At 55.9% G+C, this 13,626-nt stretch overlaps 1 protein-coding gene across 1 annotated transcript; it reads right to left on the bottom strand.

Moving 5' to 3' along the window:
* Window positions 1–36: 36 nt before the first annotated feature.
* LAMB2 (laminin, beta 2 (laminin S)) lies at window positions 37–12,636 on the bottom strand. The gene is made up of 33 exons (XM_004676178.2): window positions 12,565–12,636; window positions 12,379–12,467; window positions 12,088–12,260; window positions 11,867–12,002; window positions 11,712–11,785; window positions 11,127–11,315; window positions 10,971–11,034; window positions 10,546–10,748; window positions 10,335–10,455; window positions 9,859–10,047; window positions 9,488–9,667; window positions 8,967–9,079; window positions 8,620–8,699; window positions 8,400–8,532; window positions 8,048–8,206; window positions 7,842–7,969; window positions 5,240–5,372; window positions 4,862–5,054; window positions 4,637–4,780; window positions 4,179–4,410; window positions 3,925–4,088; window positions 3,622–3,846; window positions 3,316–3,533; window positions 3,110–3,206; window positions 2,653–3,025; window positions 2,384–2,568; window positions 2,059–2,300; window positions 1,637–1,985; window positions 1,114–1,321; window positions 895–1,036; window positions 634–810; window positions 378–537; window positions 37–296 (listed from the first exon to the last, which is right to left on the bottom strand). Exons 2-33 carry the CDS (start codon window positions 12,464–12,466, stop codon window positions 160–162), a joined length of 5,409 nt encoding a protein of 1,802 aa, XP_004676235.1. The 5' UTR covers window position 12,467; window positions 12,565–12,636; the 3' UTR covers window positions 37–159.
* Between the last annotated feature and the right edge of the window lie 990 nt (window positions 12,637–13,626).

Raw genomic sequence — 13,626 nt, 5'->3', positions numbered from 1 at the left:
CCCCGCCCTTCCCAAATCAGAATCCAGACAACACAATGGGCATTCGCATCCCTTTATTGGAGGCCTCGCCAAGCTGGGAACTATTCCGTGCATAGGCTGTAATGTGTGCGGAGCTGGGCCGGGCTGGGGACTGGGAGGTGGGTCGGCCTCAGGCGAGGGTCACTGGCAGGTGTTGTAGATCTGGACTTGCAAGTTGATGGCTTGAAGCACGCTGCGCATCCTAGCCTCCAGCCCATCCAGCTGAGCTGCTTTGCCCTCCAGCGCGCGTTCATTCTCCTCGTAGGTGCCTTCCAGCTCTAGGAATGATGGGCACAGATGAAGAAGGGTACCACTGCCACAGCCCCGTATCTCTGTTACCCAACCACCCCATCCCTCACCTTGCAGCCGCTGTAGTTTGTCCTGCGCAGCCTGCAGCAGGCTCTGAGCCTCATCCCGTAGCTGCTTTGCCCGCTCCTGGGCAGCCAGCACACCCTGGGCCTTGCGCTCAGCCAAGGCCTTCACTGTCTGGTACTGGTCACCTAGTGGCCCCTGCAGCAGCTGGGGATGTAGAAGGGAATGCCAGTGTGGTGGTCCAATGGAGGCCCAGCTTCTCCCCCCATCACAACCCTCCCAGCTGGCTCTGCCTCAACCTACCTGCTCAGCCTCCCTGGCACGACCCTGGGCACTGCTGGCTGTTTCTTCAGCACTAGAGGCAGCCAGGCTATTTCCTGCTCGCTTCAATTTTAGAGCTTCCAGGAGACCATCCAACTGCTGAGTTCGCTCACCAGCAGAGCTCAGTGCCTGCTCTGCACCTGCCATCCTCTCCTGTACCTGCCATAGAAGAGCCCAGGGTTAAACAGGTCTATAAGACAAGCCTATAAACTCTCCCACACTGATGTCCCAGAGAGACCACACCTGGTGCAAGGTCTGTTCTGTGTCCTGTGTATCAACCACTGCCCCCTGGATGGCATCCTGAGCAATGCGCTGTGCCCGCTGGGCCTCCTCCAGTGCTGCCTGTACCGTCTCTGCCTTCTGTTTCTCTCCCTCAGCCCGGGTCCTGAGGAAGAAAGGGAATCAGGGCCTGCAAGTATCAGGACCAAGTATCAAGGATGGGGGCTAGGGATGGGGTCAGACCGTGCCCGGTGTGCGTCCTGTAGCAGTTGCTCAGCCCGACGCACATCCCCCACAGTCCGCGCAAGGATCGTATCCACATCTGCCAGGCTCCGGACCCGTTCTGCAATCTCGCCCGCCAGGTGCTGGATCTGATCAGGTGATGCTGGGATGGAGAGCTGTAGCACCCGTGTGGCTACCATCTCAATGCTATCTGGATCAGCCCCCTCCTCTATGAGGACACAGGCAAGAGCTTAAGGACACGGATTCTCCAGCATGGGCACAGGGATGGGGACACACTCTTGGGTTACGGATGCAGGGACCATGGGATATGGGTTTGCCATAGGCATAAGGATATAGCCACACAAGGACAGGGACACAACATGGGCACAGATACAAAATGATGGACTTGGGGACCACTTATGGCAAGGACTCAGACATGAAGTGATAGACACAGGTCCAGTGCAGGCCCTGACCCAAATATGAATCCAGGGAGACACAGACACAGGGGAAACAACCACATGGCCTGGACCACACGGAGGCTCACGGCTGAGGAAGTCTTTCACACTCTGGATAAGTTCCCGCAGTTCCTGGTTGGCCTGCTCCACCTGTCCTCTGGAAGCATTAGCCTTGTCCAGAGCCGCCTGGGCCCGCTGCTGTGCCTCGCCTGCTTGCCGACGGGTCTCCGCCACCTGACTGAGGATGCCACCACCTTCTTCCAGTGCCCGCTGCAGATCTGCCTGTGTGTGCCGGGCTCGACCCAGAGCCAGGTCTGCCACGGCCGCTGCCCCACTGCAGCTGAGGCCCCCACAGCGAGGCTGCCCATCCTCATCCCGACAGCCAGCACCTCCACAAGGGCTTGTAGCACAGGGTAGATCCCCTGGGGATCCACAGACCTGCCAGGTATAGAACAAGTCAGGGTTTTGTCAAAGCCACACCCACAGGTCCCACCATAGGCTCGTGCCTTACCAGTTCATTTATGCCTGTCAGACTCAGGGCGAAGGTACGTGCAGAGAGCTCGTTCAGTGCCCGTTGGTTGGCCAGATGTTTTCTGTTGAAGTTGTCCCTCTGGGTTTCCATCAGCATCTCAGTCCGGTGCCGGGTGTCTGCTGAGTGGCTCACAGGACTGGGTACTGTCAGGGCTGATGTGTTAGCACGACGTTCTGCTTCTGCAGATAAGCTGTGAGCTTGGCGGATGCTGTCATAGGCACCTAAGTTGGCCAGAGGCAGGCAGTCAGCTGAAGATCAAGCTCAACCTTTCTTGGCCTTCCTGCCTAGTTGGCCAACAACTCACCCAGAAAGTTTGAATGCTTGAGCAGGTCCAGATGCTGATCAAGCTGCCGCAACGTAAGGTTAAGTGCGAGTCCGTCCCTTTCCAGGCTGCTTAGCTCATGGTTGGCGTTGAAGTTCTCGTCCTGCACATCTGTCAGTTTTGCCTCCAGCTGGGTCAAGCGCTCAGTGGCCTCCCCAATTTCACGCCTGTGTTGGTGGGAGGCGGGGGCTATGTTTAGAGATGCTTTCCCCATGGTAACATGGGGTTACCATCCCACCATCCACACGTACCGCAGATCCTCTGTAGCCTTTACAAGCTGTGCAGTGGAGGCAGCTGAGGTGTTGCGGGCACCCACAATCCCCTGCACAATGCCCAGCTTCTCCTGAATCTGCCAGAAGCTGCTCTCAAAGGCACCCATCACACCCGTCTGCTGCAGCTCCTGCACCTGCTGCTCCAGGCGCCGTGTACGGGCAGCCAAGTCCTGTACCACGCGGTCCCAGTCCCCGAAGCATGCATGGCAGGGGTGGCAAGCAGGAAAGACACCTGAGAAGCCCCGGGCACACTGATCACAGCGCACGCCAGACACGCCAGGGCGGCAGCTGCAGTGGCCTGTAGAGCGGTGACACTGAGGTGTGTCTATTCCACGAGGGTCGCAATCACAGGCTACAGGAAAAGGCAGACCGTGGAGTTAGGATGTGCATGGGAATAACCACCACCCATCTGCCCTGGCCTTGCTGACTTCCTTACCACGGCACTGTAACCCAGGGTCTCCCCAGTGGAGCTCCTGGCACTCAGAACATGTTCGCCCACCAAAGCCGGCACGGCATTGGCACTGCCCTGTGAACTAGAGGGGGAACAAGGCAGACGTCAGCTAATCAGAGGCTGAGCACTCAAAGACTTACGCCAAGACATCTGGTCCTAGCCACCCAGGGGTCCACAGGAGGGTCCCATACCTCATTGCAGGTGGGGCCTCTGGCTCGGCTTGGGTGGCAGTCACAGGGTTGGCAGCCACGGCCGCTGGTAAGGTTCCAGAAGTTCGGGACACAGCGATCACAGCTAGGGCCCTGGACATTGGGAAGGCATGGGCACTGCCCAGTGCTTGGGTCACAGTGGCACTGGTCAGTGGATGGACACTGCCGGGGATCTGTGCCCAGTTGGTTGCAGGTACATCCTGTGCCAGCCAAGATAAGCACAGTAATCAAGAGGAGCCAGGGCAGCAGAGCCCCACCTCGACGGTACCCTCCCATCCCCACACTCACGGTGACAGCTCTGTCGGGCAGCCTGCCCATGGAAGCCAGGTTTGCAGTGGGCACAGTGAGGACCTTCTGTGTGGTATAAGCAGCGTAGGCATTGCCCCGTGCGGGGATCACAGGCACCAGGGTCCATGGGGTCAATGTTTCCACTGCACTCACATGGTTGGCATTGGCCACCTGGCCTTGATGGATCTCCAAAGTGCCCAGGGGCACAAGCCTCACACCGCAGCCCTGCCCATAGTCCAGGGATAAGCTTGAGTCCTCAGCCAGCTGCCCCTCCCGACCCCATGCCTGCACCTTCCCCCTCACCTGTGTAGCCTGCCCTGCAGTGACACACCATCTGCTGGGAGTACCCATCACGATGGCAGGAAGTAGCAAAGTGCCGCTGGCTCCCAGGGCCCTCAGGGCAGGGGCAGGGCCGGCACTGGCCCCCATATGGCAGCCTGGGGTCCCCATGGAAACCAGCAATGCACCTGCAGGGAGGGACAGGAAGAGATGTGTCATCCTTGGGCAGCCTGTCTACCCACCAACCCACTCATAGCTGCTCCAGCTCAGAGGCTCACCGTTCACAGTGCTCGCCTCCTGTGTGATCCCGGCAGCCCAGGCAAGCACCCGTGTGGGTGTCACACTCATCTGCATGCCCATTGCAGACACACGGCCGGCAGCTAGGGAATCCCCACTGGCCACGCTGGCAGCGGTCACAGCGAAGTCCAAAGGCACCAGTTCGGCAGGGGCACTGTCCACTAGTCGCTTCACACAGAGCACTGAGTGCCCCCTCAGGACTGCACTGGCAAGCTGAGGGCAAGGCAGAGGCTGAACTGAGTGGGAGGCAGGTGTGGGAGGAGGTGTTAGGAGAAAATGGGGCGGGGGCGGTCAGGGTGGGAAGATCAAGAAGGGAAGAAAACGTCAAGGATCAAGGGCTGAGAGCCCAGCATTAGAGGAAGAAAGAAACAGAGGCCAGAGGGATAACAATGGTGGAAAGGAGAGAAAGGAACAGGAGGAAAGAGGGGCAAGCAAGTACCTTGGCAGCCTGCAGGACCGAAGCCATAGTAACCGGGGGCACAGCGGTCACAGCGACGCCCAACCACTGCAGGTTTGCACAGGCACTGACCACCGTGGGGGTTACACTCAGAACTCACTGAGCCCTGGGGGTCGCACTGACAAGCTGTAGGGAGTGAGGGTAGGGTCAAATCAGACTAGACACCCCCACACCTCTGCCCCGTCAACCCCTATCACAGACACTCACGCAGGGCACCATTATAGAGCAGGGCAGAAAGACTGATGAGGAGAGGAGCACAGGCCTCAGAGGGAGGACTCTTGCTGGGCACCAGACCCTCCTCATGGCAGCGGTAACGTTCAAAGGTTTCACGGCGCTCCAGAGCTGCAGCATCACCCCCACTGAACATCTCCAGCGCCAGGACTTGGGGCAGCAGCACCAGCTGACAAGATCAGTAAGGAAGAGTAAAGGTCAGACCCAGAACCATAATTGGCACTGCCAGAATGCTCAGCTAGCATCACACCAGGCCTGTCGCTTCTCTTACAGACTCCACCTGGGCAGCTACCTCTGCAAGTCCTGTCCCACAGGCCCTGCCATTTTGTTTGGCATGAGGAGAGGACTGTTTACCGAGTCAATGAGTAGGCTGGGTCCAGAGTAGGGAGCCTCAGACTGGGCACTTCCTCCTGTTCGCACCAGCTTCAGAAGCAGCTTGTAAGAGGTGTCAGGCTCAAGGCATACAGGTCTTGGAAGCACCATGTACCTGGCAGGAGGTGACAATAGGTAGAGTGGGTTCTCCAAGGTCCCACACCTGTCATCCTGGGCCTTCTCCAACCCCAAACAGCCTCCAAACCATCAGCCAAGAAAAAAGGTAAGAACTAGGCCAGATTGGGCTGGGCAGGGTTGGGCCAACAAGGCAACCTGCATAGAAGCTGTATCAAAGATTTCCACAAATGTGCCTCACAGCAATCATACATCTGTGCAGACCATTTCACTGAAGACACCATCCAACCTAGCGTCCAGAGCACTTCCTCACACAAACACTTCTACTTTCCCCCCAGCAACCTTTCACATTTCCCCCAACCTCAGCCCCTACTCCTCTTCACCAAGACTGCCCCACTTCCCCTCTCTCCCTCTTTTCTAGGTCATTCCCATTAGTCTGTGACCCATTCTTGGATTTTTTTTACTCCCCGCCCCCTGAAAAAAAAGTTTTCTCAATCTTGACTCTTCCCTAACTCTCCTGTTGGACAAATTCGTAAAATTCAAAAAATTCAACTACAGTCACTGCTTCTACTCGCTGGCCTCCCTCTCTCATGGAATTTCTGCCCCACCCTGCCCTGAAGACAGCCTGTGCCAAGGTCACTGATGACCTCATGTAGCCAAAGTTGGTGGTCACTTCTCCTCTCTAATCTGTCCAGAATTCAGCAACATGCAGTATCAGTGTGCCTTCTGTCCTGAGTCACTCTGCTCTTTATTTCTGTGACTCTATCTACATTCCTGAATTCCTCACCCCCACCTTGTTCTTCTCTGCTGGTCTCTAGCACTAGAGTGCTAGATCCTCCTTGCTTTCTCTGGTCATTCCACTCAGTCTGGTCATTCCACTCAGACTCACATTTTTAGTGGGAAAAAAACAAAAACAAAAACAGGGCCCTCCCTGGTGGTGCAGTACAGCACTAGGAAGCCACTGCTTCAGCACAAGTTCGATGCCCCACTGCCAAAAGGTCTGCGAAGGAGAAGTGGCAGACCTCTCCTGCCTCACCCGCTGCTCCCCTCAGCTGTGTACTTCATCAATCTGTCTGCTCTGTTCCCCACTCTCTGGTGAACCCTCTTACCACCCCTCCACCTCCAGCTTGTACCCCAGTTTTGTATGCACAAGTAAATAAATCTTAAAAGAAAAAACAACAAATATATGTCTCCAACGGGACCCTTCCCAGTGATTCCAGGTATAGGAATCCAGTCCCCATTAGCCTTCTCCCCCATGTCTGCTGAGGAGCACCTCAGATCTGCTCCTTTTTGTCTTTCTCTAAGATACTTAAGTCTTCACCCCAATCCAGGTACCTAAGCCAAACCCTCGTCACTCTCTACTCTCTACCTTTTCTTGGTATTTAAGCCATCATCCCTGCCACAGAAACCCTCTGGAACCTTCTCTTCTCACCACCTCTAGTGTGATACCTCCATCCAACCCACTATCGCTCAGCCAATTCGACAACAACTAGTAGGTCTTCCAGCTTCCAGCTTCACCTCTAAGTCTACAGGCATCTTTTTTAAACACAAGCCACAGTTGGCAAAAAGTCTGTTAGGGGTATAGCCAGAGTCATTATGTAATTATCTCTGCCTCTGTGAATGTTTGAATATTTACATGATAAAAAGTTTAAAAAGAGGCCCTCCCTGGTGGCGCAGCGGGTTAAAGCACAGCATCGAGAATCTAAAGCTACTTCCGCATGAGTTCGATTCCCGCCTGCCCCGGAGGTGACCACATGGCGTGGCAGACCTCTCCTGACCCGCCCGCTGCTCCCCTCAGCAGTGTACTTCGCGGATCTGCCTGTTCTGCTCCCCACTCTGTCTCTGGTGAATCCTATCACCCTCCACATCTCTGGCCTGTACCCCAATTCTGTATGAATAAAAAAATAAATCTTTAAAAAAAAAAAGTTTAAAAAGAAGAGATGAAAAAAGATATGTGTAATAAAGTGTTAACGAGACCAGTCATGTCCCTCCCTACTTACAGTACCCGGATGCCCTAACTACTCCCTGTGGGCATGCTCTCTAGTAATGAATTCTTGGGTTAGCCTCTGGAACTTAGAGCCCTGAGAGAGCAAGCCTTATCCTCTGACCAGTGCCATGCCCAACAACACCTGGCAAACAATATTTAGAGGAGGTGTTGACTGACTAGAAGATGAGCAGTGGGAGTTTAGAACTGACCCACAATAGGGCCCTCCCTGGTTGCGCAGTGGGTTAAAGCACAGCACTATGAAGCTATGTGTAGCCACTGCAGCAGGAGTTCGATCCCCAGCCAGGGAGGTGCCCCACATCGGGCACAGCAGACCTCTCCTGACCTGCCCGCTGCTCCCCTCAGCAGTGTATTTCTGCCTGTTCTGCTCCCCATTCTGTCTCACCCCCCATACTTCTGGCCTATACCCCTGTTCTTGTATGATTAAATAAATAAAACTTTGGGGAAAAAAAGAACTGACTGGCAATATCTCACAGTTGTGGGTGAAGTCATTAGTGCCCTCACCTGGTACCTGGTCGCAGTGTCCCTGCGATGTGGTCATCTTTAGGCTGTACATGCCCACAAGGGCTTTGAGCAGACACAGGTCCTGGGCGCTGCACAGTCAGTTCTACCTCTGCCCATTGTTCAGGGACCTGGGGGGGATGGGATGCTGGAAGACATGCTCCTATACCCAGAGGTTCAGTGCTGGGTTGGGAGTCATGGGGTCTGACCTGGGGTTCCAAGCGCAGCAGCAGGTCATAGTCCATGGCTTTTGGTATAGAGGTCACCTGGAACTCTAGTACTTGGCCTTCTCGCAGCCTAACAAAGCCTGGACCTGTCCAGGATGGAGTTACCCCAGGAGTTGCCAGTCGCTCCACCACATCAAGCATCTAAAGGTAACATGGTGTGAGGTGGGGGCTCAGACAAGATATCCGCTGCTTCTGCCACAGCCCTCCCACAGTCCCAACTCTCTAGCTGAAGCCCTGCCCAGGGCTGGGCATCCTCCCAACCATGCACTGTGCAAACCCTGCCCCTCTTGCTGCAGCTCCACACATGTTCTGCCCTCTAACATTGCACCTCTACCTGCCCCCGTGTGTCTTCAGCCTCCCAAGTTAGGTGGTCTAGGAAGGGTCGGAAGTAGCCAGGCTGCACTTGCTCACATCGTCGCCCCACCATGTGCTGGCGGCAGTGGCACTGACCTGTGGCCTCGTTGCACCTGGGAGTACACAGTTACTCAAGAAGGACTCCCTGTCCTGCCCAGGATCTTCCCCACCCCTTCCAGAGCCACGTATACAGCACTCACTGGGGATCCAAGGCGCCACCTATGTCGCAGTCACATGGACGACAACCAAGCAGATCATGGCTCAGGCCCCAGTGGCCAGGCTATGAGAGAGGAGGTTGCTGGGAGGCAGAGCAGATCCCCTTGCCACCCAGCAGGTAATCCAAGGATGTTCTCACCCTCTACCACCCCTCAATAAAAATATGACCCTTGGACCAATCGCTCCCACCTGTGGCCTCCCAGACCTGCAGACTCTCAAGGAGAACAAAATCCTAAGCAGTCAGTGCCCACCCATTAGGCATGGACAGTACTCCCAGGTCTGTCTGAGGGTAAGTGCAGGACCTCAGAATCCCTGTCCCTTCCAGTCGTACCAGACATCGGTTGCAGCCATGTCCAGTCACTAGACGCTTGCAAAAACAGGTTCCACTGTTGGGGTCACAAGGGCTACGCCCAGGCACTGTGCCCCGTGCATCACACTGACACTCTGCAAGGAAAGAGACCTTTCAGCACACTGGGACATGACAGTGTTAATATTAAGTTAGCTCAAGAATTAAGAGGTCAGGGCCCTCCCTGGTGGTGCAATGAGTTAAAGCGCAGCACTATGAAACTATCCACAGCCACTGCAGCACAAGTTCAATCCCCGGCCAGGGAGCTGACCCACATGGCACAGCAGACCTCTCCTGACCTGCCCGCTGTTCCCCTCAGCAGTGGACTTCATCAATCTGCCTGTTCTGCTCCCCACTCTGTCTCTGGTGAATCCTCACCACCACCCCACACTTCTGACCTGTACCCAAGTTCTTGTATGCATAAGTAAATAAAGCTTTAAAAAAAAAAAAGCATTAAGAGGTCAAGAGTTAAGTGCAGCATAGGAATCAGGGTGGGAGGCACATACGCTGGCAGCCTGCAGGGTCACTGGCACTGAGCCCAAAGAAGCCGTCGCGGCACTGGTGACAGCGAGAGCCCACTACATGTTCTTTGCAGCGACATTGTCCTGAGACTAGGCCTAATGCAGGATCATCATGCGGATCACAGCGACCACCATCTTGGGAACCCATGGGGTCACAATCACAGGCTGAGAGCAAAACAAAGAGGCTCAGGGTCATCATATCCCAATTAGCCCAGCAATTCCCAAGACTCCAGCCTGGAATTCCAGACTGCCTCCACTTTGTGTCACTCACCCTAAACCCCTGCAACTTGGATAGCGGTCTGGTTCCCCAGCTCCTAGTCTCAGCCTTTCCCTCCCACACCCACCCCCTGTCTTACAGCGACACACAGCCGGGTCCCGCAGGTCCTTGTTCGGATCACGGTAGAAGAAGGGCCGGCAGAGCTCGCAGTGGCGCCCAGCTGTGTTGTGCTGACATCCATCACACACACCTCCACTCTTGTTGCCAGATGCCAGATATACTGCCATGTCGAAGTGGCAGCTGTGGGCGTGCCCATGGCACTCACACTCTTGGGGGAGGAGAAAGGAGGACAGGGTAAAGCCATCTGAGGGACCAGGTCCTGAAAGGGGCATATGTGGCCTTAGTGCCACCTTAGATTTGCCAGGTCAGAAATTGTGGGTGGGCACTCAGCTCCATATAGGGCCCTAGCCCTGAACAGATTGTGGGAGAAGGTTGAGAGGGTCTACAGGTCATCGAGGCCTAGACACCCTTTGGACACAGCCTGTTAGGCGCTTAACCATCCAGCTCTAGCTTCTAGACAGGGCATGGGGTTTGGAGAGCCAGGGTCTCACTCACTTCTGCAGGCGTGACTTTGGCCATCCTCAGCTGGATGCCAGGGCAGGTCATGATAGAAATCCTGACACTGCTCACAGTTCAGACCACGAGTATTGTGTTTACAGATGCAGGCCCCATGAACCTAAGAGGGTGGGCAGGCAAGTGATTAGCACTGTCCAGCCATGCCTGCCCCTGCCCCCAGTCCTTACTCCAGCCAGCAGAAGCTCCTTACCATGCCCTCGGCATGGGCTGGTGCCCCTGGGGCGGGTGCACACTGTGAGGCGTGTCCGTAGCAGAAGCAGTTGCCACGCACAACCAACTCATAGAGGGCATAATAGTACTTCTCTCGGATCTCCCGTCGTGGGTCAAGCAGGTTGTCGCCCAAGGTGTGAAGCCGTGTCAGGTTCACCCGTAGGTTGGTGATCTTTAGCAGGTCTAAGGGGGTAGGGTGAGGTGAGGCAGCTGACCAAACAGGCTCTTGCGGCCCCATCCCCACTCAGGGACTGCCAAGGTAACCTTGGGAGGCCTCCTGTCTACTGTTATCTGAGCTAAAATGGTCTTGGAATGAGCCTTAGGAAGCACCTAAAATAGCTACTGAGGCCCTAAATAGTCACTAGCCGGACACTGGGGCTGCCAGGCTCAAAGGGTGGAACTCACTCTGGATCCGTGGGCTGTAGGGGTCTGGAATAGGGATTGCAGGGTCCAGCACACGATAGATGACCTGGAGAGGCGTGGAGTCCACAGAGACACTGCATCGTTCCTCAGACCCACCAGCCCTCTCTTTCTGCCCCAAACCCAGTTGCCAGCCCTCACCTCGCCTTCAGTAGATGGTTCGATCTCTGAGTAGCGGGACTCACAGACTACATCATCCCAATGCCGTGGAGGGGCGAGTGGGACTCTCGGGAAGTCAGTCCCACAGTCATAGGAGAAATAACGGTACACATGCCAGGTGCGGCCAAAGTCCGCTGAGCGTTCCACCAGCATGGCAGCAGGGCGAAATGTCTGGGGAGGGAGGGGCAGCATCACTATTAGTATGGACTAGGACCCAAATCCAGCCCAGGCTCATCAAGAAGCCTGCCCAGCCGGGGCCTGTTCAGGGACAGGTAAGGGTGACCAGTAGAAAAGCAGCAATGATCATGGAGAAAAGCCACATTTCGGGGAGGTTCAAGGGTTATGAGGCCTAGAAATGCAGCGCCTGATCCAACCTAGAATTGGGACAGCATGAGCAAAGGCCTGGAAATGGAAGGCAACAGGAGCTGTGGGAGCTGAAGTAGCCTTCCATGCAGCCTGAGCACAGCACATGAACTTAGGGAGGCTGGAGTGAGGATCTGGGGCTCTGTTCAGGGGTAATGAGGGCCAAGCAGGGTGATTCAAGCAAGATCCCAGTCATGCAGGCACCTTGAAGGTCATAATGAGGTGTGTGAAATGGAACTCAGCCTCCAAGTCCAGCTGGATAGTGACCACAGGGACACCTGGAGCAGGAGCCAGAGGTCAGGGACTTGAAGCTATTGGTGGGCAGCCCTGCTCCTCCCATGCCCCACCCACAACCTCACCATTCTCTGACTGCCACCAGGCTGTCCTGCGCTGTGGTGCAAAGCTGGTAACTACATTCTGGATGCGATGGCTGTTGGGGTTGTCTCGAGCAGAGAAGGGGCGCCGAGAATCACACAGGAAACACTTCTTCTCATCCTGGGTTGGGTCCATATCCAGGTCAGTGCCTGAGCAAGTGCCAGCCCCACCAGACCTGGCTCCCACCCCTCCCCCCAAGCGGCACCTGCAGGTGACTGACGATGCAGTAGGGTTGGGGGCCCTGCATGCCACAGGTGGATGAGGCAGTCAGTCTGTCAGCACGGCCCACCAGCAGATCACCTGTAGCTGGGTAGCAGCTTCCCCTCGAACAGCCTGGCATATCTGGGGCCAGGGCCTGGGCCAGGGCAGCAGCCAGCACTGGGAACAGTGAATTGGCTGGTTCTGCTCTGCTCCTGCACTTGTAGCCCGAGGGGCAGCTACCCCAGGCCCCACCATCACATCCCCAAATCACCAGGCCTTTTTCAAGCCCTCTCACCGCTCAGCAGCAGGCCCAGTCGAAGTTCCCAGGGCACAGGCTGTGCCCATGGCCGGTCCCTCCCTCCGTTCCCAGAGGCCGGCTCCATCCTGAAGAAACAGGAAAGGATAGGAGAGGTCAGTAAGGAGGGTATCCGAGGAATGGGGCCAGTGCCCACCAGCCCCTCTCTCGGTGCCCCAAGCAGACCTGGTCGGTGAGGTCCTTAGCCGCTTTCCCACCCAGCGCTCTCACTCAGTTCGTCCCTCCACCAGCTCCCAGTCCGGCAACTTTGAGAAAGTTGGGAGCAGGGCAGGAAGGAAACCATGGAGCGGATTTCAGGCAGGAGCACAATACCATGCGGAGTTTCCTCCATTTTTCCAGAGCGGGCCCTCTCTCTAGAAACCAGACGCAGGAAGGCTCTACTGCAAATCTTTATTGTGCCTCCAGGCCCGGACCTGTGCCAGAGTTAGGAAGACTAGGGATTTTAGGCTTTAGGTCACCACAGTTAGCAGGGAACAGCAGGTGGGAGTCAGAGCATTGGTAAGAGTCTGATCTCCAGACTCAAACAGCCCGGCCCAGCCCGTGGAACCTAGTCGTAGCCCTAGCATCGCGGGTGCTGTGGGAGTTGCCACCTACTGGGCTATCCAGTTCCAGGGCTCTAGCATCAGCGGGATGTGGAAAGGTGAACAAGGGACATCAAGTTCCCTTCTTCAGGGATGTGCGATGTTTTAGAGTGTAGAATAATGCCAGGGCAGGAGGAAAAGTGGGAAAAGACCATCCCTTACTCTGGGTTCCAAGGTCTCCGCCCCCCCTCAGTCACTAGAGCAAGTAGGCAGGAGAAGTGTCCAACTCAGCTTCCTGGTATGGGCAGACTGCTACAGCTGGCGTAGCAGAGTGCATCCAGTTCTTATGGCTGGCTAAACATCCACTCCGGACCTTCTGGCCCACCAGGAACTCCAGAGCTGGGGGTTGGAATGCAGCGGATAGTGCCCCACCCAGGCTCCTGGGACCTTGATTTTATAGAGCCTGGTCTGGTGGCTCTAAGCTGCCACCGCTGTGCCCACTCAGGCTAGGGCCAGGCTGAGAGTACCCAGAGCTCTAGGCCCAGAGGGGCAAGCTGGAGGTTCCCAGGAGGAGTCTGGGTATTCAGTCTAGGATTACTCCATTCTCTTGAGTGGGTTCTCCAGTTAACCTGGAGTACCTCTGTCATTAATCTGGGGAGCCCCAGGAATAGAAGAGGTGATTCCAACTTTGAGTCACTCAGCGATA

The sequence above is a fragment of the Condylura cristata genome, unplaced genomic scaffold, assembly GCF_000260355.1.
Source record: "Condylura cristata isolate star-nosed mole 26May11 unplaced genomic scaffold, ConCri1.0 scaffold00004, whole genome shotgun sequence".
Classification (NCBI taxonomy): domain Eukaryota; kingdom Metazoa; phylum Chordata; class Mammalia; order Eulipotyphla; family Talpidae; genus Condylura; species Condylura cristata.
The sequence above is the reverse complement of the archived record's forward strand: the minus strand, read 5'-3'. Positions and strand labels throughout refer to the sequence as shown.